Source organism: Scyliorhinus torazame, chromosome 5 (assembly GCF_047496885.1).
Source record: "Scyliorhinus torazame isolate Kashiwa2021f chromosome 5, sScyTor2.1, whole genome shotgun sequence".
In the NCBI taxonomy this organism is placed as follows: domain Eukaryota; kingdom Metazoa; phylum Chordata; class Chondrichthyes; order Carcharhiniformes; family Scyliorhinidae; genus Scyliorhinus; species Scyliorhinus torazame.
Window position 1 is genome coordinate 292351653 of NC_092711.1, and position 21881 is coordinate 292373533.

A 21881-nucleotide genomic window follows, 5' to 3' on the forward strand; every position below is an offset into this window, starting at 1 on the left:
TAACCTTGCCTACTGTATCTGTCTCCAGTGGTTGACAAATTTTTTAAGGAGGTAGAGAAATGTGAAACATGAATGAAAGTTGGCAGTTATTACAGTGGTGACAATTTTGATGTCATCCTAAAGTGGTGAGTTGCATTTTTTTTTTTAAAGCAAATGTCCTAATCACAGCCCAGAAGGGACCGTTAACAATAATGTTTGTATTTTTTTAATAGGATCACATTTTAGCAGAGATACTTCAAAACCAGAAAGATTTCATTGTAGGTTACCATGAGCATGACTCTCTTTTGGACCACAAGGAGGAGGAAGAGCTTAGTGAGGAGGACCGCAAATCAGCTTGGGCCGAGTATGAAGCAGAAAAGAAGGTAAGGAATTTGTAGATTCGCTGAACTGTAAGATCAAACAGATTTAAATTTCCAGAGAGAATTATGTATCTGGCCTAATATAATTCTGTGGTCAACTTAAAAGCTGACATAAATCACCCTAAAATGGACAGAAAAATTGCATGAATATTATATACAGAGCCATTTAGCTTCTCATGCCACAATTCATCTAAATAATTTTAAATCAGATAGCCAAATGTAACTATGCTATTGTAGACGTAATATATCAAACTAACATTTAATTTTCTTTTTTTAAATTTAAGTATCCAATTCTTTTTTTCCAAATGAGGGGCAATTTAGGGCAGCACGGTGGCACAGTGGTTAGCATTGCTGTCTCGGCGTTGAGGTCCCAGGTTCGATCCCGGCTCTGGGCCATTGTCCATGTGGAGTTTGCACATTCTCCCCATGTTGGCTTGGGTTTAGCCCCCACAACCCATAGATGTGCAAGGTAGGTGGATTGGCCACATTAAATTGCACCTTAATTGGAAAAAAATTAATTGGATACTCTAAAAAAAAAAAAAAAAAAAAATTTAAATGAGGGTCAATTTAGCGTGGCCAATGCATCTACCCTGCACACATTTTTGGGTTGTGGGGGTGAGACCCACACAGACACTGGGAGAATGTGCAAGCTCCACATGGACAGTGACCTGGGGTCGTGATAGAACCCAGGTCCTCGGTGCCGTGATGCAGCAGTGCTAACCACTGAGCCCCCATGCTGCCCTAACATTTAATTTTCTCTTTTTAAAATTTAGAGTACCCAATTTTCTTTTCAATTAAGGGGCAATTTAGTGTGGCCAGTCCACCTACCGACATATCTTTGGGTTGTGGGGATGAAACCCATGCAGACACGGGGAGAATGTGCAAACTCCACTCAGACAGTGACCCAAGGCCGGGATTCGAACCTGGGCCCTCAGTGCCCAGTGCTAACCACTGTGTCGCGTGCCACCATAACATTTTATTTTCAATGCAAGTATTGTAACTATTTTGAAATGGTCAAGATCTTGGCTTTTGCTTGGCTTGTGGGAACATTATTGAAAAAATATGCAAGAGACAATTTTATTAACAAGTATAAATTCAACTTCTGCTAATGGTGTTAAACAGCTTCTTGAATTTGTACAGTACAAGTAATGTGAAACTATCCAAATAAAAATCCCGTAGATAGACCCACTTAAGAGGGGCCATGACCAAGAAAAGGAAATAATTCAGGTACTCCAAAATAATTAAATAGATGGAAGTTGTTTAAAGTATTTCACTGGTTGTGGGCATTGCTTGCTAGGACAGCATATATTATCCATCCCTAATTGCCCTTGCAAAGGTGGTAGTGTGCTGCCTTGAACCACTGCAGTCCATGTGCTGTTAGGAAGGGAAGTTTGATAATTTTGACCCAGTGGCATTGAAGGGGCAGAATTGTAGTTCCAAGTCAGGATGGTGTGTGATTTGGAGGGGTACTTGCAAGTGGTGGTGTTCCCATCTAATGCATTTGCTGCCCTTGTCCTTCTCAGCAGTGGTGGTCGCTGGTTTGAAGGTTCTGTGAAAGTTGCCTTGGCGAGTCCCTGCAGTGCTTCTTGTAGGTGGTACACATTGATACCACTGTGCGTTCGTGGTGGAGAAAGTGAATGTTGAAGGTGGTGGATGAGGTGCCAATCAAACCGGCTGCTTTCTCGTGGATGGTGTCGAGCTTTTTTTTAAACTATTTTTATTCTTTTTCACATTTTCTCCCAAATTTGCACCCACCAACAATAAGCAGTAACGAATATAATGTCAATCCCCATATCAACAACAACAATCCCATCCTCCCAGCAACCCCCAAACAACTGCCCACATGTTAACATAAATAACAAAAGGGAATCAGGAATCGCCCATCGTCATCATTAACACATACAGTCCTCCCCCACCCCCAAACTAATGTTCGATGTTATCCAATTCTTGAAAGTGCATAATGAATAACACCCATGAATTGTAGAACCCCTCCATCCTTCCACTCACTTCAAACTTGACCTTCTCAAGAGTCAAGAATTCCAACAGGTGCCCCCGCCACGCCAGGGCACAGGGTGGAGAAGTTGCTCTCTATCCCAGCAGGATCCGCCTTCGGGTGATCAACGAGACGAAGGATCCACATCTGCCTCTGTACCTGTTTCCAACCCGACACCCCGAGTATGGCCTCCCGAGGGCCAGGGTCCAGTTTCACGTGCACCACTTTAGAGATTACCCTAAAAACCTCTTTTCAGTAATCCAGCTTTGGACAGGACCAAAACATATGAATGTGATTTGCCCCTTGGAACGTTCACACATGTCCTCTGCCCCCTCAAAGAGCCAGCTCATCATCGCCCTCATGAGGTCAGACAGCCCCAACCTCACGCACGAGGTGGAGGCGTTCACTCTCCGGAGCACCTCACACCAGAACCCCTCCTCCGTACCCTCTCCCAACTCCCTCCCACTTTGCTTTGATCCCTTCCAGTGGTGCCTTCTCTTCCAAAATAGCCCCGTAAACCACCGACACTACCCCTTTCTCTAGTCCCCCTGTCGTCAGCACCTCCTCCAGCAGTGTGGAGGTCGGCTCCACGGGAAGCTCTGTATCTCCTTCCTGGCAAAATGTCGAACCTGCATGTATCTAAACATTCCCCCCTGCTCCAGCCCATACTTCGCTTCCAGCTCCTTCAATCCTGCAAACCAACCCCTGAGAAACAAATCTTTAAGTGTCTTAATCCCCTTCTCCCATTTCCAAAAATTTCCGTCCCACTTCCCTGGCTCAAACCTGTGGTTCCCCTGAATCAGCATTTCCCTTGAGCCTGACCGCAACCGGTGTTGGCGAAACTGCCTCCAAATTCTCAATGAGGCTATTATTACCAGACTCCGAGTGTTTCACCGGGGCTATCTGGAGCGGCGCCGTTGCTAGCGCCTTCAGTCCTGACCCCTGCACAAATTCTCCTCCATTCTGCCCTACAGGGAATCAGCCCCTCTGACCCAGCTCCGCACCTTCTCCGCATTCACTGCCCAGTAATAATAATACATCAGGTTCGGAAGACCTAAACTCCCTGCCTGCCTTACCCTCTGTAGCAGCACCTTGCTCACTCTGGCCACCTTCCCTCCCCATATGAACTAGGTAATCATTCCTTCAATCTCTCTAAAAAATGCCTTTGACAGGAAAATCGGCAGGCATTGGAAAATAAACAGAAATCGCGGCAACGCGTTCATTTTAACCGCCTGTACCTGACCCGGCAGCGACAGAGGGAGACCATCCCACCTTGCCAGATCAGCTTTCACTCCCACCAAACTAGAAATGTTGTACCTATGGAGCCCATCCCCCACTCGCGAGCAACCTGCACACCGAGGTATCAAAAAGTGAGTGTCTGCCCTCCAACCCCTACCCCCGGCCGAGACACCACAAAATACTCGCTCTTGTCGAGATTTAATTTGTACCCCGAGAAAGAGCCAAACACCCAAGGCAGTTCCAATATTCCTCCTATTAACATACTCCGTTCCGACATGTATAACAAGTCATCGGCATATAAGGACACCCTGTGCTCTATCCCCCCCGCACTATCCCTTTCCATACCCCCGAACGGGATGGCCAATGGTTCAATCGCAGGGGGGACAAAGCACATCCCTGTCTAGTCCCACGGTGGAGAGAAAAGTATCTCGAGCTGAAGGTAATTGTTGCGGATACTCTCCCTCGGCTCCTTGTATAGTAGCTTTACCCAGTCCGCAAATCTTCCACCTGTTTCCTTCCCCTCCGCCGGTGCCGTAACCACGTCAATACTCTTCTAACGTTCGAAAAGAGCTGCCTCCCTCTCACAAACCTCATCTGATCTTCACCTATCACCTTCGGGAGGCACTCCTCCAGCCGACCTGCCAGTATCTTAACCAATACTTTTGCGTCCACGTTTAAAAGTGATACGTGCCTATACAACCCACACTCCGTCGGATCCTTATCTTTTTGAAGCAACAGGTAAATCGATGCCTGCACACTCCGTCGGATCCTTATCTTTTTGAAGCAACAGGTAAATCGATGCCTGCCCCAAAGTTTGTGGTAACACCCCCTTCCCTATTGCCTCCTCAAACATCCCCACCATCAGGAGTGCCAGCTTATCCTTGAATTTTTTATAATATTCCACCGGAAACCCATCCGGTCCTGCCACCTTTCTCGACTGCATCCTCCCAATCGCATCTTTTATCTTCTGCTCCACTATCGCTCCTTCTAATGTAGCCCTGTCCCCATCCCCTAACCTCGGCTACTCCAAACCATCTAGAAATTCCTGCATCTCCCGGTCTCCCCTAGGTGGCTCTGATCTGTACAGCCTCTCATAGAATTCCTCAAAGACCTTGCTAATCAGATCCGGAGCCACGGCCAACTTCTCTGCCCTGTCCCTCATCTGAACAATTTCCCTTGCCACCGCCTCCTTCCGAAGCTGACCCGCCAACATATACCCCGCCTTCTGTCCATGCTCGTAAACTGCACCCCTTGCTCGCCTCGGTTGGCACACCGCCTTCCTGTTAGATAGTCGGTCAAAGCGCGCCTGTAGTTCCTTCCTCTTTTCCAACTTCGTTGGGTCCCCATCTTCTGCATAACTCCTATCTACCTTCAGCATCTCATCCATTACCCTCTGCCGCTCCAACCTCCCCTCTTTGTCCACCTTGTCCTTAAACGAGACCACCTCACCCCTCACCACCGCCTTGAGAGCCTCCCAGACAACTGCCTTCGACACCTCACCTGTACAATTGAAATCTACATGTTCCTCAATTACTTTTTCAATTTTGTCACAGAACCCTCGGTCCCCCAACAGTCCCACATCTAATTTCCACCCTGGCCTCTGTACTACCCCCTTCTCCAGTATCATATCCACCCAGCGCAGAGCATGATCTGATAATGCAATTGCCGCGTGGTGTCGAGCTTCTTGAGTTTTGTTAGAGCTGCACTCATCTAGGCGAGCTGGGAATATTCCATCACACACCTGACTTGTGCCTTGTAGATGGTGGCCAAGCTTTGGGGACTTAGAAGATGAGTTACTCTCCTCAAAGTTCCCAGCCTCCGACCTGTTCTTGTAGCTGCAGTATATCTATATGGTTGGTCCAGTTCAGTTTCTGGTCACTGATAACCCCCACCCCAGGGTATCGATAGTGGGAGATTCAGGGATGCTAATGTAAGAGTGTCAGGGACGATGTTTAGTTTCTCTTGTTGGTCAGTGCCTGGCACTTGTGTGGCACGAATGTTACTTGCCACTTAACCAGCCCAAGCCTGAATATTGTCCCAATCTTGAAGACATTTTAAAGTTAGAGAGAAAAATTGAGGTTTAAGGAGGGAATTCCAAAGCAAAGAGTGAGTACTTGAAGGCTCTACCACCACTAATTCAGAGATGAGAAAGTTTTTTTTTATTTAAAAAGAATTTAAATTTAAAAAAAAAAAAAAAAATTTAGAATACCCAATTCATTTTTTTCCAATTAAGGGGCATTTTGTGTGGCAAATCCACCTATCCGGCACATCTTTTTTGTGTTGTGGGGGTGAAACCCATGCAAACACGGGAGAATGTGCAAACTCCACACGGACAGTGACCCAGAGCTGGAATTGAACCTGGGACCTCGGCGCCGTGAGGCCGCAGTGCTAACCACTGTGCCACTGTGCTGCCATAGAAATGTGAAAGTTGCACAAAACGCCTGTCAGATGTTTAGAGAGGGTATACGCCCACCTTGGTCGTGCAGGTTCTTGATTCTTAAATTCCAGTGTAGCCACAGTAAGTGCAGAAGACGTTTGAGTGTAAAACATTGGCAGCAACGTGGGAAACTTCATGCATAAATTCCAGCAGCATTTGCTGATGAACATCCTCACAGGAAATTCTTGACCTATATAGCTACAAAGAGCTGATAACACCCAGATACTAATCCATCAGGCCGTGATCATGTTTTCTGGTAAAACACATAACAGAAACTAATTTGTCCAAAGAGGACCTAGTAATTGATGGAAATCATTGAGCCTCTCAGGATAAGTAACTAAAATGCAGCAGTTTATAAAAATCTTTCATGAGATGTGGTGTTGCTGGCTGGGCTAGCATTGATTGGTCATCCCTAATTGCCCTAGAACTAAATATCTTGCTAGGCCATTTCAGAGACCAGTAAGAGTCGACACATTGCCAGACCAGGTGAAGATGGCATACTAAAAAACGTTGGTGAACCAGGCCAATTTTTATGACAATCTACAATGGTTTTATGGTGATCATCTGACTCTTATTCCAGATTTTTTAAATGTTGAATTCAGATTTCTCCATCTGTCGTGGTGGGATTCAAACTCATTACTGGATAACCTGGGTCCCCAGATTAATAGTCCAGTGACAATACCACTGCGTCATTACCTCCACCTTATTTGGTATTCTGTAATCCGAAATCTGTGAAGGAAATTCCATGTTCATGCATAATTTTCTTTTAAACTTCACTTTATTGCAATCTGAATAAGGAACAGCAGAGTTTGTGCATTATTAATTGATTTAAGATAAACCTTTTTTTAATGGTGTATGCTACTGGCGGGTTTCAGAATGATAAATGTGGCTTTCTTTTTACTCCCTTCTAGGGTCTCTCCTTGCGAACTAATGTCCCAACTGGGATTAATTTCCCTGCTGCAAATTTCACTTTGCAGGCTGCACATTTTCCTTTCAACATAGCTACATTGAGTGCTATGAGTAATCAACAGCTGGAGGTGGGTAATCTGATCTACTTGTAAACTGGTACTCCCAATATCTTAATAATAATTTGATTGGTAATTTAACGTTCAAAACACAAGAATAATTTAATCTGTTATAATCCAAAAATATATCGTAAAGATGTGCTTCGTATTTGTCAATATTAATTGGAATGGGTCTTGTTTCCAATTGTTTTAAATGGTAAAGTACATAAATTTTACAGTGTTGGTAATGCCTAAACTAGAGACCTTGCTGTTTTCAAATTGTTATTTTTTTGATTTGTTAACTTTCATAGTATTCCGTATATTAAAATGTAGCATACATAGCATCTGATAAGATGCTTGGTACTACTTCCCAGCCTAAACAGTCCGTTGCTGTCAGGCAGTTCATCTGTGTTTGATTCTACTCGGGGACGATTAGAAATGAGGGACGGAATTCTCCCCAATCGGCACGATGTCCGCCGACCGGCGCCAAAAACGGCACGAATCCCACCTGCATCGCGCCGCCCCAAACGTCGCTAAGTCTCCGGCCCGGAATGGGCTAGCAGCGGCGTGACGCTATTCGCGCTGGCTCACGTGGTTCACGCCGTGCGGCGTCATTCACATCGTTCGGCGTCATGCAGGGCGTGACGGCTCAAAAGACGCGCTGCTCCCCCCACCCTGCCGGAAGACCCGGCCGCCGCTCAGCCCCGAGGTTCCAGTCCCACGACATCGAGGCGCTCCTGGACGCAGTGGAGCAGAAGAGGGAGGCCCTGTCCCGGACACGGCCGCAGAGTCACCCCACGCCACAGCCGACGTCTGTGGAGGGAGGTGGCAGAGGCCGTCAGCGCTGTGAAGGTGAATGACCTCGTCGTGGCAGCCAGCGTGAGCCCGCCCGATATCCATATCCCCCCTCCCCCATATGCCCCCTCCCCCATATACCCCAAATCCCCAAGTGAATCCAGCCCTAACCTTTTAAAAATATATATATATTTATTAAAGCTTTTTAACACAATTTTTCTCCCTTACAAACAATAACCCCCCCCGTAACAAAGAAAACGAGAAATCGCGCAGAGCAAGATATATACATGGCAAAATGATATATTTACACAGCTTTGTACACTGGCCCTCACCCGTATGTGCCAGTTTCCCCAACCCTTCATGTTATCTCTTGCTCATCCACCCTCCCGGGCAGTCCGTCGTCGTCTCCCCCCCCCCCCCCCCCCCCCAAAGATTGCTGCTGCTGCTGACCGACCTTCCTCTAACGCTCCGCGAGATAGTCGAGGAACGGTTGTCACCGCCTGTAAAACCCCTGCGCAGACCTTCTCCAACTTTATGAACCCAGCCATATCATTTATCCAGGCTGGGGGGCTTCGCCTCCTTCCACATTAGCAAGATCCTTCGCCGGGCTACTAGGGACGCAAAGGCCAGAATGCCGGCCTCTTTCGCCTCCTGCACTCCCGGTTCGTCCACTACTCCAAATATTGCTAGCCCCCAGCTTGGCTTGACCCGGACTTTCACCACCTGAGATATTGCTCCCGCCACTCCTCTCCAGAACCCCTCCAGTGCCGGGCATGACCAAAACATATGGACATGGTTCGCCGGGCTCCCTGAGCACCTTCCACATCTGTCCTCTACCCCAAAGAACCTACTCAACCTCGCCCCCGTCAAGTGCGCTCTGTGGACCACCTTAAATTGTATCCGGCTGAGCCTGGCACACGAGGAGGAGGAATTAACCCGACCTAGGGCATCAGCCCACAGACCTTCCTCGATCTCCTCCCCCAGCTCCTCCTCCCATTTACCCTTCAACTCTTCTACCAGCGCTTCCCCCTCTTCTTTCAACTCCTGGTGTATTTCCGACACATTGCCCTCCCCGACCCATACACCCGAGATCACCCTATCTTGAACTTCTTGTGTCGGGAGCAACGGGAATTCCCTCACCTGTCGCCTCACAAAGCCCTCACCTGCATATATCTAAAGGCATTTCCCGGGGATAACTCAAACTTCTCCTCCAGTGCCCCTAGGCTCGCAAACGTCCCGTCGACGAACAGGTCCCCCATTCTTCCAATCCCCGCCCGATGCCAGCTCTGGAACCCCCCGTCCATCTTCCCCGGGACAAACCGGTGGTTACCCCTGATCGGGGACCACACCGATGCTCCCATCGCAACCCGGTGCCGTCTCCACTGGCCCCAGATCCTTAGCGTTGCGGCCACCACCGGGCTCGTGGTATACTTTGTCGACGAGAGCGGCAGCGGTGCCGTCACCAACACTCCCAGGCTCAACAAACAAAGAACAAAGAAATGTACAGCACAGGAACAGGCCCTTCGGCCCTCCAAGCCCGTGCCGACCATACTGCCCGACTAAACTACAATCTTCTACACTTCCTGGGTCCGTATCCTTCTATTCCCATCCTATTCATATATTTGTCAAGATGCCCCTTAAATGTCCCTATCGTCCCTGCCTCCACTACCTCCTCCGGTAGTGAGTTCCAGGCACCCACTACCCTCTGCGTAAAAAACTTGCCTCGTACATCTACTCTAAACTTTGCCCCTCTCACCTTAAACCTATGCCCCCTAGTAATTGACCCCTCTACCCTGGGGAAAAGCCTCTGACTATCCACTCTGTCTATGCCCCTCATAATTTTGTATACCTCTATCAGGTCGCCCCTCAACCTCCTTCGTTCCAGTGAGAACAAACCGAGTTTATTCAATCGCTCCTCATAGCTTATGCCCTCCATACCAGGCAACATTCTGGTAAATCTCTTCTGCACCCTCTCTAAAGCCTCCACATCCTTCTGGTAGTGTGGCGACAAGAATTGAACACTATACTCCAAGTGTGGCCTAACTAAGGTTCTATACAGCTGCAACATGACTTGCCAATTCTTATACTCAATGCCCCGGCCAATGAAGGCAAGCATGCCGTATGCCTTCTTGACTACCTTCTCCACCTGTGTAGCCCCTTTCAGTGATCTGTGGACCTGTACTCCTAGATCTCTTTGACTTTCAATACTCTTGAGGGTTCTACCATTCACTGTATATTCCCTACCTGCATTAGCCCTTCCAAAATGCATTACCTCACATTTGTCCAGGTTAAACTCCATCTGCCATCTCTCCGCCCAAGTCTCCAGACAATCTAAAATAAATTTAGAGTACCCAATTAATTTTATCCAATTAAGGGGCAATTTAGCTTGGCCAATCCATCTGCTCTGCACATCTTTGCATGAAAGATGTGCAAAGATCTGCACATCTTTAGGTTGTGGGGCGAAACCCACACAGACACAGGGAGAATGTGTAAACTCCATACAGACAGTGACCCAGAGCCGGGATCGAACCTGGGACCTCGGCACTGTGAGGCAGCAGGGCTAACTCACTGCGCACCGTGCTGCCCTGTGAAGTTCTTTAACATCAAAGGGCTCGTCCAGGATTTGAACCCGGGACCTCTCACATTTTCCGTGCAGTACAAACCCCAAAGCGAGAATCTTACCCCTAGACCAACGAGCTCGTTCCTTTACAGGACGCCATCTCCATCCTCTTCCATGCCGCCCCCTCTCCCTCCATAACCCACTTGCGGATCATCGCCACATTTGCTGCCCAGTAGTAGCTCCCCAGGTTTGGCAGCGCCAACCCTCCTCGGTCCCTACTGCGTTCCAGGAACACTCTCCTTACTCTCAGGGTCTTATTCGCCCACACAAACCCCATAATACTCCTGCCTACTCTCTTAAAAAAGGCCTTCGTGATCACGATGGGAAGGCACTGAAACACAAACAGAAACCTCGGAAGGACCACCATTTTGACCAACTGCACTCTACCCGCCAGCGAGAGCGGTAACATGTCCCATCTTTTGAAATCCTCCTCCATTTGCTCCACCAACCTCGTCAGATTCAGTTTATGTCGGGTCCCCCAACTACTGGCTATCTGGATCCCCAGATACCGAAGGCTCCCCTCCGCCCTCCTCAGCGGTAGGTCCCCTATCCCTCTTTCTTGGTCCCCCGCCTGTAATACAAAGAGCTCACTCTTCCCTACATTGAGCTTATAGCCCGAAAACTCCCCAAACTCCCTTAGCGTCTGCATGACCTCCACCATCCCCTCCATTGGATCCACCACGTACAGCAACAGGTCATCCGCATATAGCGACACCCGATGCTCTTCTCCCCCTCGGACCACCCCCTTTCATTTATTAGACTCCCTCAATGACATGGCCAATGGTTCGATCGCCAATGCGAACAACAGGGGGGACAGGGGGCACCCCTGCCTCGTCCCTCGATACAGTCGAAAATACTCCGACCTCCGCCGGTTCGTCACTACACTTGCCATCGGGGCTCTGTAAAGGAGCTTAACCCAATTGATAAACCCTACCCCGAACCCAAACCTGCGCAGCACCTCCCAGAGGTACTCCCACTCTACTCGGTCAAAGGCCTTCTCCGCGTCCATAGCTGCCACCATCTCCGCCTCTCCCTCCTCCGATGGCATCATTATCACGTTTAAGAGCCGCCGCACATTGGTGTTTAGTTGCCTGCCCTTTACAAATCCCGTCTGGTCCTCGTGGATTACCCCCGGGACACAGTCCTTGATCCTCGTGGCCAGCACTTTTGCCAGCAACTTTGCATCCACATTGAGGAGCGAGATCGGCCTGTACGATCCACATTGCAGTGGGTCCTTGTCCCGCTTTAGGATCAAAGAAATTGTCACTTCCGACATTGTCGGGGGCAGGGTCCCCTCTTCTCTTGCCTCATTAAAGGTCCTCACCAGTAGCGTGGCCAACAGGTCTGCGTACTTCCTGTAGAACTCCACCGGGAATCCGTCCGGTCCCGGGGCCTTCCCCGCCTGCATGCTCCCCAAACCCTTGCTCAGCTCCTCCAACCCAATTGGTGCCCCCAAACCAACCACCTCTTGCTCCTCCACCCTCGGGAATCTCAGCTGATCTAGGAATCGTCTCATCCCCTCTTCCCCTACTAGGGGCTGGGATCTGTACAGCTCTTCATAAAAGGCCTTGAATACCTCGTTTATTTTCGTTGCACTCCGAACCGTGGCTCCCCTTCCATCTTTGACTCCCCCTATTTCCCTCTCTGCCATCCTCTTACGGAGCTGGTGTGCCAGCATCCGACTAGCCTTTTCCCCATACTCGTGGGTCGCCCCCTGCGCTTTCCTCCACTGTGCCTCCGCCTTCCCTGTGGCCAACAGGTCAAACTCCGTCTGGAGCCGTCGTCTTTCCCCAAGTAATCTTTCCTCCGGGGCCTCTGCGTATCTCCTGTCCACTCTCAAAATCTCCCCCACTAACCTCTCCCTTTCCATACCCTCTGTCTTCTCCCTATGAGCCCTAATGAAAATTAGCTCTCCCCTGATCACCGCCTTCAACGCCTCCCATACCACCCCCACCCGCACCTCCCCGTTGTCGTTGGCCTCCAAGTACCTTTTGATACACCCCCTCACCTTCCCACACATCACCTCGTCCGCCAGCATCCAGCCGCCACAACGGGCGTTGGTCCCTCTCCTCTCCCAGCTCCAGTTCCACCCAGTGTGGGGCATGGTCCGAAACGGCTATAGCCGAATACTCCGTCCCCTCCACCCTCGGGATGAGCGCCCTACCCAGAACAAAGAAATCAATCCGGGAGTAGGCTTTGTGTACATGGGAGAAGAAAGAAAATTCCCTGGCCTGCGGCCTTGCAAACCGCCATGGGTCCTCTTTCCCCCCCCCCCCCCCATCTGATCCATAAACCCCCTAAGTACCTTGGCCGCCGCCGGCCTCTTTCCAGTCCTTGATTTGGAGCGGTCTCGTGCTGGATCCAACACTGTATTGAAGTCCCCTCCCATTATCAGGCCTCCTATCTCCAGGTCCGGAATGCGCCCCAACATGCGCTTCATGAATCCTGCATCATCCCAGTTCGGGGCGTATACGTTTACCAACACCACCCACATCCCTTGCAGCCTACTGCTCACCATTACATATCGCCCACCATTGTCCGCTACAATAGTCTTGGCCTCAAATGACACCCGCTTTCCCACCAATATTGCCACCCCTCTATTCTTCGCGTCCAGTCCCGAGTGGAATACCTGTCCTACCCATCCCTTTCTTAGCCTGACCTGGTCCGCCACCTTCAGGTGTGTTTCTTGGAGCATGGCCACGTCCACCTTCAGTCCCTTTAAGTGCGCGAACACTCGAGCCCTCTTCACCGGCCTATTCAGGCCCCTCACATTCTATGTTATCAGCCGGATTGGAGGGGCTCTCACCCCCCGACGCCCGCCAACTAGCCATCTCCTTTTCTGGGCCAGTCCCGTGTCCACGCGTCCCTCACCCTCCAGTCCCCCAGAGGGGGGATCCCCGTCCCGACCACCTCTTCTGTGTCCCATTCCCTTTCGGCCAGTGCAGCAGCAACCCTTTTCTCCCCCCCACCTTACCCCCCTCCCCTTCCCCTGCTAGACCCCTGTCTAGCTTTTTTGCTCCCCCCCCCATGTCACTCCCGTAAGTCAGCTGACGCCTGCTGACCCCGGCTTCCCCCGCTGTCCCATTGACCTCGCCGCGTGGGAGTCTTGCAATCCATATGCATTCCTTCGTTCCCCTTCCCGCCTTTCTTCCCGCGTGCAGGAAAACACCCCGCGCTTTCCAAAGCCCGCTCCGCCCTCTCTGGCGCAGCTCCTGTCGCGGCCTTGTCTCTCTCCCCAAGCCCATGTAACATTTCCTGCGCGTGATTGACCCCCTATATACAACAACCATCACACATCAAACCTCAAACATCCCCCCTACCCTCACAAACCCTCAATTAGAGTCCAACTTTTCGGCTTGTACAAAGGTCCACGCCTCTTCGGGCGTTTCGAAGTAATAGTGTTGGCCCTTGTATGTGACCCACAGTCGCGCTGGCTGCAGCATTCCGAATTTCACTTATTTCCGGTACAATGCCGCTTTGGCCCGGTTGAAATCCGCTTTGCAACCTCCGTGCTCCAGTCCAGGTATATTCGGATCTCTGCATTGTCCCACTTACTGCTCCGCTCCTTCTTGGCCGATCTCAGGACCCACTCTCTGTCCGTGAACCGGTGGAACCTCACCACCATTGCCCTTGGCGGCTCATTTGCCTGGGGCTTCTTCGCCAGCACCCGATGTGCCCGTTCAACTCCAGCGGCCTCGAAGGGGCCTTCGTGCCCATCATCGCCTCGAGCATCGTGCTCGCGTATGCCCCGGCATCAGCCCCCTCCACTCCCTCAGGGAGACCCAGGATTCGCAGATTCTTTCTCCTCGACCTGTTCTCCAGGTCTTCGAGTCTTCCCGCCCACCTTGTGTAGTGCCTCGTTCTGCTCCACTCTCACCGCCAGGCCCACAAGCTCGTCCTCGTTCTGACTGACTCTTTTCTGTACCTCCTGGATCTTAGTTTCATGGACCTTCTGGGTGATCCCGAGTCCTTCAGTTGCCGAAAGCATAGGCGCCAACATCTCCTTGCGCATCTCCTCGCGCTGCTCCTCGAAGCAGAGCTTTATGAACTCCTGCAGCTCCCTTTTGTCCCTGGCCGCCGCCATTTTGTTTTCTTTCCCTCGCTTCTCCCGTTGCTCCAGTGCCGCTCCTTTGGCCGTTCCATTTCTGGTCCGTTTAAAAAGTCTATGGAAACTCCTGAAAAAGGCCTGAGAATCAGTTCCAGACGGGAGCTGCCGAATGCGCGACCTACTCCTCCATGGCCGCCACCGGAAGCCTCGTCCCTGCTTCTTCAATGGCCTTGGTAGATCTTTTCACAGTTGTTCCCTCTGCTGCTAGAATTCACCTTTGATAGAGTCAAGTCAGATTGCAGCTTTAAGCTTGCCCTTCCCCCGCCTGCATGCTGGAAGAAGCTTTTGTCTAAACCTGCAGCCAAAGCCAAATCCTTTACTGTTTCTGCCGGGTCTGGTAGCCAAAAGACACAACATTCCTGGGGGACACTGTCAGGGGAATGCTGCAGTCTTCTTGCCACACCGGGAAATGTCAAACAAATGCCGTGGGGGCCCTGTAAAAGAGCCCAAAAGTCCGTTCCAAGCGGGAGCTACCGAATATGCGACTTAGCTCTGCATAGCCGCACCCGGAAGTCCCAGCCCTAACCTTAACCTCTGCAATACACGCGCAACCGATGGCGTGCATTCATATACCTGTCTAACACTTGCCTTTTACCCCTGCCACCACCCCCCACAGGAGAAGCGCGCACACAATACCAGGAAGCATGTGAGGACTGGAGGAGGCCCAGCTGGTGAGAGGCCACTGACCAAACGTGAGGAAAGGGCCCTGGAACTGGCTGGCGGACCGGAGGACCTGGCGGTTGCCGTTGCAGAGGTCGGGGGCCCACCAGCAAGTGAGCCACCGACAGCCCGTCCCCTTATCCCCCCTCCCCCATATCCCCCCTCCCCCATATCACCTGATCACTGCCTGCGTGTCTAACCATGCATGCTTCATTGTGTACCGCAGGAGCAAACGGCGAGGCACCCATCCCCGCAGATGCAGACTGCCCGCATGATGCCCCTCGGAGACCACGGGAGACTGAGAGATCCGGGCCCTCTGGCACGCTACGCCCGCATGATGCCCCCCGGAGACCACGGGAGACGGAGAGACCCGGGCCCTCTGGCACGCTACGCCCACATGATGCCCCCCGGAGACCACGGGAGACGGAGAGACCCGGACCGTCTGGCACGCTACGCCCACATGATGCCCCGCAGAGACCACGGGAGATGGAGAGACCTGGAGCAACAGGGAGACCACGCCCCCGTCTCATGCGGGTGCGGCGACGCAGGCGTGTGTCACCCAGTGACGAGAGGGGCAGCCACAGGCCCCCGTCACAGCCGAGCCACGAAACCACTACCCAGGACACCACTACCCAGGAAACTGAAATACAGGACAGTGACACAGATTGGATGGGCGGAGACGAACTGCCACCCCAAAGTGCCATCGACTCAGAGTGGGACGATGCGCACGACACAACACCACTGCTGTCACCAACACCCTCCACCATCGCAGAGACGCTCACCTCGGTTGGGCACTTTAGTGATGAGGCGTCTGGTACACTCACTGGTGCGCACAACACAGCCGTCCCAGTACAGCAGGTGGAGGTTGGAGCAGCAGAGGGGCCCGGCGGTCGGAGGGCAGCCCGGCGCATGCGAACATCTGCCGCCCAGATGAATCCCGGGTTCCTGGAGTTACCACACCCACCCATAGGTCCGATGCAACCACCGAACCTGGGACGAGCGAAGAGGGTGACGGCCAGCTTGCGGCGGCTGCAGTCGCAGGTGGAGGAGTCCACCCGCGTCCAGGAGCTGGCAGTGGTGCCGGTCATGCGTGCCACCCAGGCCGACACCGCACGGGTGGCGTCCGTGGTGGAGGCAATGGGTGCGACGGTGTCAGACATGGGGAGCGGTTGGCGAAGCCTGGGGCTTTCCGTGCAGGCGGCATCTGTGGCCCAGGACATGGCTGCCCTCTCACAGGAGGCCATGAGCAGAGGGGCTCAACTCCGTGGCCCAGTCTCAGCAGGCCGTGGCCCAGTCTCAGCAGGCCGTGGCCCAGTCTCAGCAGGCCGTGGCCCAGTCTCAGCAGGCCGTGGCCCAGTCTCAGCAGGCCGTGGCCCAGTCTCAGCAGGCCGTGGCCCAGTCTCAGCAGGCCGTGGCCCAGTCTCAGCAGGCCGTGGCCCAGTCTCAGCAGGCCGTGGCCCAGTCTCAGCAGGCCGTGGCCCAGTCTCAGCAGGCCGTGGCCCAGTCTCAGCAGGCCGTGGCCCAGTCTCAGCAGGCCGTGGCCCAGTCTCAGCAGGCCGTGGCCCAGTCTCTGCAGGCCGTGGCCCAGTCTCTGCAGGCCGTGGCCCAGTCTCTGCAGGCCGTGGCCCAGTCTCTGCAGGCCGTGGCCCAGTCTCTGCAGGCCGTGGCCCAGTCTCTGCAGGCCGTGGCCCAGTCTCTGCAGGCCGTGGCCCAGTCTCTGCAGGCCGTGGCCCAGTCTCTGCAGGCCGTGGCCCAGTCTCTGCAGGCCGTGGCCCAGTCTCTGCAGGCCGTGGCCCAGTCTCTGCAGGCCGTGGCCCAGTCTCTGCAGGCCGTGGCCCAGTCTCTGCAGGCCATCGCTGAGGGCATCGGCGCCATTGCCCATGTGCGAGCCGGTGTCGCACAGTCACAGACAGGGAATGCCAACTCCCTGAGCTCCATGGCTGCAAACCTGCAGACCCTTGTCGATACCAGCACGGGCCTCCAGGACTGGCAGCGCCAGATGTCGGGGGGGCGTCGGATGGCCAGTCTGTTCGCATCCCCCACCCATGTAGAGGCCTGGGGACCAGCGGGCACCCCAACGGAGGAGGTGGTGCTGGGGCCCGTTCCGGGTCCCATTGTAGGGGAGGTCCCGGAACACCTCAACACCTCGGGCTCCCCCCTCCCCTTCCGTCTCAGGTGCATCGGGTGGGCAATGGGCAGGACAGGCTGGCAGCTCGCCATCCCAGTCGCCCGGGCCGCAGCCTGGCCCATCTAGGCTAGGACGCCCCAGGAAACGGCCGCCAAAGGGATCCCGTGTCAGAGGGCAGGAATCACAGAAGTCCACCTCCAGTTCTGTTGTACCTAGGCGTAGTCAAAGGGCCCGTAAGGCCAAACAATTAGACACTGAGTAAGTTGGCACGGGTGCAGGGCACAGATGAGTTTTAGGGGCTAGGGCACGTGCATGAACTGCTTTTGTTATTAAAGTCAATGTTACACCTACAGAAGCTGCCTTTGTGCTCTGTCCAAAGCGTGCGGGGGTGTCATGTACGTTGAGCGCAAGTGTGTGTGTGAGGGGTGGTCTTACCTCAGCCCCAGGTGAGTCTGCCCCCTTCCCCCTGGGCCGCCATCAACATCCCCCCGGGAAGAGGACGGGACCGTGCGCTGCAGTGTCACAGCCGCATGCAGGGATGGTCCGGGTGGATGGTGGTTCTGTGGCCATGGGTCAGACATTGTCCAACGATGTGGAACCAGGAGCTCATTGCAGAGCGGGTTGTCACCATCCTCCATGGCCTGCAATAGACATGCGTCCACCGGCAACTGTGTGAGCCTGGCCGTTATGCCGCAGGTGGATCGGCAATGGGGGGGGGCTGTGCATGCGGTTGGGTAGAGGGGTGAGGGTGCTGGGTGGGTGGATGGGTGGGGGGGTGTGGGTGGTTGGGTGTTGCCATGGTGTGCGGTCTGTGGCCATACTACCCGATTCCCATACCCATCTAGTCAGTGAAGCGGGCGTCTATCAGCCTGTCCCGTGCCCGCTGGCCCAGCCGGTAACGGTGGACAGCCACCCGCCCATGTCTAGCCCGTCTGCCCTGACCATTACCCCCATCCCCCTCATCTGGGGAGGACTGCACCTCTTCCTGCTGCTCCTCCACTCCGCCGTCCTCTGCCTGCGGCACATCGCCCCTCTGCTGGGCTATATTGTGCAGGACGCAGCACACTACAATGATGCAGCCGACCCTATCTGACCAATACTGGAGGGCGCCCCCAGAGAGGTCCAGGCACCTGAAACTCATCTTCAGCACGCCAAAGCGCCTCTCTATCACTCCCCTTGTCACTACATTGGCATCATTGTAGCGGTTCTCCGCCTCATTGCATGGCCTCCGTATAGGCGTCATCAGCCACGATCGCAATGGGTAGCCCCTGTCGCCCAGCCCCTCAGCCGGGGATGGCATCCCTCGTACATGCCGGGGATGTATGACCGCGACAACACGTATGAGTCGTGTACACTGCCTGGGTAATGGGCGCAGACGTGCAGGATCATCATGCGGTGGTTGCAGACCACCTGTATGTTCATCGAATAGGTCCCCTTCCTATTGGTGAACACGGCCCTGTTATCTGCAGGTGGCCGCACGGCGACGTGCATCCCATCAATCGCGCCCTGGACCATGGGAAACCTGACCACGGCAGAGAAGCCCACGGCCTGGGCATCTTGGCTGGCCCGGTCCACAGGGAAGCGGATGTAGCAGTGCGCAATGGCATATAGGGCGTCTGTCACTGCCCGGATGCACCGATGCCTGCGATATGCCGGACAGGTCCCCACTCGGTGCCTGGAATGACCCCATTGCATCAAAGTTCAGGGCCACCGTAACCTTGACGGACACGGGGAGAGGGTGTCCCCCGCCAGTGCCACGCGGTGACAGGTGTGCCACGGTTTCCCGGCTCATCCGGAGTCTCCTGCATTCCCAGTCCGTGAGGTCTTGGTACGACAGCCGGGGCCGGTACACACGGGGCGTCCTCGGGTGCCTCCGTTGCCGTGGGGCCGCGACGTCCTCCTCGTCCTGTCGTGCGGGTGTCCCTCCAGCCTGGTCGGCTGCCACCTGCCCCTCCGTGGCAGCCTGCGCCGCCTCTCTGGCACGCTCCTCCCTCACCCAGGGCAACGTGGACATTAGCGGCTGCCGCCACGGCGGCCAACATCGCTGACTGACCGGAAAACATGACGGCCGACCGGGGGGGGGGGGGGGGACACACACACACACACACGCCATGTCATCATTGTCCATATCCCCTCCTCCCCCCAGCCAGGTGGCATGGACCGCATAGGTCCGACTGTTGGAGGCTGGCACCTGGCCAGGTGGGCCAACTCACTTGCCCTCGCACCCCCCCGTCCCCGGCACGCACCTCCCCGGCACGCGTGGTGGGGGGTCGGAGAATCCCGCCCATGATTCCTGGCTGATTTGATTTTCTTTCCTATCCTGCTCCAAAACACACGGATGTTGAGATCTGTCATTGTGCCATCATTTGCACTGGTTGAGATTTGCTGTATCACCAGGAGTAGCAATTACACCATCAATAACTTCCATTAATGATGGTGACAATTTAATAATTTTAACATCAAGCTGACATAGCCAGTATGTTTAACTTATTGCCGTATAAGGTGTTAAAGAGAATGTTTAGGACAGGAATTATAGAAAGTAGATGCACACATTAATCTGACAGATCCGTTCAGTAAATTAAACGAGATCACACGGATTATCTCCGATTTTGTCTTTTACATATGTTGACTGAGTTAATTCATTACAAGTTGAGATATGAATAATTGCCATTTAAAAGTATGTTGTATTTAACTGTGAACTTTTGTGTGGTCCTTTCCACTTGATTTTTTTTCCCCCTTTAAGGATCTTATCAACCAAGGCAGGGAGAAGGTGGTAGAAGCCAGTACCAGTATCGCAGGTGTAAGAACAGAAGCTCTGGAAGACTTAATTGCACAAGTGGTAAGAAACTTTAATGTTTAATCTTTAAAGAGAAAAAGTAATTTATTCTAGTCTGTTAACACAGAGCAGAGAAAGATTTTGTTTGGTGGAGTTGACCTTTCAGCTCCTGGTTTAATTCTGTGACTGCTGGAGGAAATGTTTGTCATACCTGATTTCTGTCTTCCAACATGCCATCCTTTTAAACTTCAATTATAATTTGAACGGACTGCTTCGCCAAGAAAGCTGATCTAGTATTTTGCATGCTTAGAAGATTAAGTTGGATTTCTTATTCTGTTCCCTAATCCAATGTATTTTCTTTGCTAGACAAAACAAAGCGTAGCAGGTCTGGTATTTAATTAACCATGCTGCAGACTCCCAAGTATTTTTTGACGTGGAAGTTATTAGATGATAGGAATAGCTAATAATATCAGCACCTTGAGGAAAACACAATCCTGAGACCTCCTAGCCAATGTGTTCTGTCCTTTACAAGTAGAGACACTTTAGACTGTGGTACTCAAAGTGGGGAATGGACAGACCTATTCCTACATTTGGGTACCCACATGTCTCAAGCTTCCTTTGACTTTTGAGATCCAGCAGCTCAGATAACAGTGTGTTGCAATGCTTTAATGTCAAAGTTCCCTTTTTTATGCTGCTCATGCAGATGATTAAACAACTGCACACAAAATTGTGACGGCTGTCTCTTGAACGTGACAGCAGCTTCCTAGCCAGTAGATGCTGACTGATACAGTGACCATTGTGTGTTAGAAAAGTAATCCAGAGGTGAGGGCCTCTCGTTATCTGGTTGAAAACACATTATCTGGTATGGACATTCAGGCCATGATCCTATCCCGATCAACTGTCAAAAATCAATATGTATTTTCATCCTGTGCCAAATTAACCCTGTTTGATCACATTAGGAACAGCATTGGACTATTTATCCCCTCAAGTGTGCTGATTTCCATTACACTTTGGGTGAAAAGGTACTTCCTGCTCCAATTTAAAGATTTATATATACTCTGTTGTTCTGGGTTCACGGTTTATCTACGCTAGAGTATCACAAACTTTTCCAGCCATGGATCCCCTAGTGACCTCCCAGGAGCATCAGGGAACCCTAAATATTCTCATACTGTTGACACCTTTTTTTGTCATAAAATAGGTGTGAATGCCAAAATCAAATGTAAGTAAGTTTTTACTAGCTATATCTATGCATATATCACCAATAAAACATGATTATTGAGAACTGAAGGCTGACTTTGGCTTCAGTGTGAGGAGTGATGCTGCCTCCATTGCTCTCACATTCTCTTGATGCCAGGAGTGATGTTGGAGAGCTGGATTCTCATTTCAGGTGTGGCATTCGGTAAGCTCCTGTTTTTTGCTTTAGTAGCTGAGTATCAGGAGAAACCACTTGATGCAAATATGTTGAGGCGAAAGGAAGGAGCTCACAAATTGCTCTCTTCCACATTAAGATACTCGTGCATTAAATTGCTACAAACATTCATCAGCGATAGTGTGCTGACGCATTGCTTTAGTGTGGAGTCAGAGATATGTCAGTCAGGCTCTCATAGTCATGAACTACTAAGTCACCCGGCCCTGGCTGTTAGTACAAATGGGTTATGAACGAACCCACATCGTGCTGATCTGATGGAGGGAAGTATTTCCAACAACGAAGAGTGCAAGGCGCACACGAGCTGTGTAAATGTCACTGAAAATATTCTCCCCA

At 52.2% G+C, this 21881-nt stretch overlaps 1 protein-coding gene across 7 annotated transcripts in view; it reads left to right on the forward strand.

The window, feature by feature from the left end:
* Window positions 1–21881, forward strand: part of atrx (ATRX chromatin remodeler) — a 285402-nt gene that overhangs the window by 250587 nt on the left and 12934 nt on the right. For all 7 annotated transcript variants that reach the window (XM_072505740.1, XM_072505742.1, XM_072505738.1 and 4 more), the window contains 3 exons: window positions 213–362; window positions 6940–7065; window positions 20087–20182. In XM_072505740.1, the coding sequence (XP_072361841.1) occupies window positions 213–362; window positions 6940–7065; window positions 20087–20182 (372 nt within the window). The remainder of the gene's footprint in view (window positions 1–212; window positions 363–6939; window positions 7066–20086; window positions 20183–21881) is intronic.